The sequence below is a fragment of the Sinocyclocheilus anshuiensis genome, unplaced genomic scaffold, assembly GCF_001515605.1.
Source record: "Sinocyclocheilus anshuiensis isolate Anshui unplaced genomic scaffold, SAMN03320099.WGS_v1.1 scaffold2048, whole genome shotgun sequence".
Classification (NCBI taxonomy): domain Eukaryota; kingdom Metazoa; phylum Chordata; class Actinopteri; order Cypriniformes; family Cyprinidae; genus Sinocyclocheilus; species Sinocyclocheilus anshuiensis.
Window position 1 is genome coordinate 21,108 of NW_015555896.1, and position 2,508 is coordinate 23,615.

Sequence of the window (2,508 nt, forward strand, 5' to 3'; positions counted from 1 at the left end):
ATTTATATCTTGGGACCTGTGCATTGATAGTGATATTTAATGTTTTGAAGAATAAATAGATAAATATGTGTTGTACCTTTTGGCAGGTTTTTGTCTTGTCTTTGATTTTTATAAAGCATATTTCATCACAAACATTTAAACAAGTATTTAAGAGATACAATGTCCTGTGTCTGTTTCATGTGCCAAATTGTGCTTGTTAAACAAGCCCTTCCTGGCAGTGCACTGAATACAAATATATAACTGCTTTGTCACGTAAACGGTTGGTCATTAAAGTGAAGAACCAAGATAAATATGTCTTGTGTATTTTTTTCTATGTGCTAGTGCAACATCTGAACATCAGGGGGCAGTGTTTACGCCAAAGTTACTGTGCCTCGCTAGCTTCTTCCTGGTCTTAGCTCCGCCCCTCCTCAGCAGAGCGCTGGTCGGATTTAAGCTTGACGAATTCTTTTGCGACGTCGTCGTTGTTGCGCTGCGACAGGATTCGTAGTACGGTCAGGCCGGTTTCGTCCATGTGAATGCGTTTACCTAGCGGTAGCCAGCATGCTACGCTACCCCGCGGTGCTACGTCCTTCAGCTGCAGTACCGCCATGCCAACTGTGCGGTCCTCTCGCGCAAAGCAGTAGTCTTTCACGCACACCTGCAGCTCGTAGCACTCCGGACCCACTTCGTTACTCAAAGTGCTTTGAAAAAGAAGTAGGATTATGTTTTATTCAGGAACTGTTGCGTAAAATGTGGTATGCAGAAACTCAAATGCAAGTGCATGTCACTCACAATGTAAAGGTCTCATTGTATTTGGGAGCCCAGCTGTTGTTCTTGGACTTGGTGGCATACTTTCTTTTCTTATCACTGAGATGGGGGCCAATGATGTAGACCTCCACGAAGGGCCGGAAAATTCCAGAAGTCTGCCACCGTAGGTCATTCGCAGCCACCACTAAGAGAAAATATATTGAGTTGTTCAGTTTTCTTCTCCTGCATTCCATTACGCTGCAGAAATGAAGCAACTTGAGCGTCCATTTGGGGTTCCTTAGACCACCACTCTATAAAAACCCTCCATTCTCTGAAGAAAATGGACAAACACGGTACATTTAGAGGTATAACAGCTTGTCAACTGGGACAGTGCTCTCAATGGGTCATCTTTGTACCTTATCTAATCCTAAAAGGTTCATACCAGAGTCTTAAGAGTACATATTATGACTCTAAAATGCACTTTTTAGAGGGAGATAAGATCTCCAACCCTTCTCCTGGAGAGCTACTATCCTGCAGACTTCAGTTCCAACCTTGCTTCAATTATTAATTAACCCTGAACACCTTAATTAGCTGGTTCAGGTATGTTTAATTAGGGTTGGAGCTGAAATCTGCAGGGTGGCAGCTCTCCAGGAGCAGGGTTGGAGACCCCTGGTTTAAGGGTACTGCCCCAGCAGTGGCGGACTGGCCATCTGGAGCACCGGGAATTTTCCCAGGTGGCCGCTGTACAATGTGGGCTGGCCCATCACGTAAATATATATAAATGAATTATAGTAAATGTACATAGCCTATATCCCTCCATCGGCCCAGACAAATGTCAAACATAATTAATTTAGCGCGCTCCGGCTCAGTGCAGCGGCTCAGACGCGCTCGTCAATGTCAAAGTGTTTGAAATAGCCAATCAGATCGAAGAAGGCGGGATTTACTGTTCACAGACGCTGAGCTGCGCACCTCTTGAATGCGAGCTGAGGTAAGATAAGCAGCTAAACATGACGAGACAATTCAGCAATATTTGTCAACTGTTTACGATAAAAAAAATGTTAAACGACAGACATTACTTTTCAGGGATGTAAACTACTGGCCTTTTTGAATTTCTTAATGCCATTTACGTTATTCGTCACAATATAAGATAAGAGTGAATGTTTGTAAATCTCTATCCAGGCTTTCTTCTGTAATTTCACGTGTCTAAGAAAATGTACAAAAAACAAAAAACAAAACTTAAAATATCATTCATATCAAATCTGAAGACTTTCGTTTTCAAGTGCCATGATTAGGAAAGTGATATATAGGCTTATTATAGCCTAATAAAAATATTATTTGCTATTTAGATCACATGCATTATTTTATATAAACACTGGCAGTCAAATATTTGAAATAAGTAAGACTTTTTATTTATTTATTCATTCATTTATTGAAAGAAGGCTGAATTTCTTTGATTAAAAAAAACAGTAAAAATAATAATATGAAATATTACACTTAAAATAGTGGTTTTCTATTAAAGATATTTTAAAATGTAGGCTAATTTATTTTTGTGATCAAAGCTGAATTTTCAGCATCATTACTCCAGTCTTCAGTGTCACATGTTCCTTCAGAAATCCTTCTAATATGCCGTTTTGCTGCTTAATTATTATCATTTATTATCTGTGATCAATTATTACTAATGGTTCTTTATATATATATATATATATATATATATATATTTTCTCTCTCTCTCTCTCTCTCTCTATATATATATAGCATTATTATTTCTGTATTGTGTTATAT

At 38.8% G+C, this 2,508-nt stretch overlaps 1 protein-coding gene across 6 annotated transcripts in view; it reads right to left on the reverse strand.

Moving 5' to 3' along the window:
* Window positions 1-311: 311 nt before the first annotated feature.
* LOC107675908 (protein unc-13 homolog A-like) overlaps window positions 312-2,508 on the reverse strand; it is a 51,120-nt gene continuing 48,923 nt past the window's right edge. For all 6 annotated transcript variants that reach the window (XM_016470410.1, XM_016470409.1, XM_016470408.1 and 3 more), the window contains 2 exons: window positions 772-931; window positions 312-680 (listed from right to left, as the gene is read on the reverse strand). In XM_016470410.1, the coding sequence (XP_016325896.1) occupies window positions 392-680; window positions 772-931 (449 nt within the window). In that variant the 3' untranslated portion in view covers window positions 312-391. The remainder of the gene's footprint in view (window positions 681-771; window positions 932-2,508) is intronic.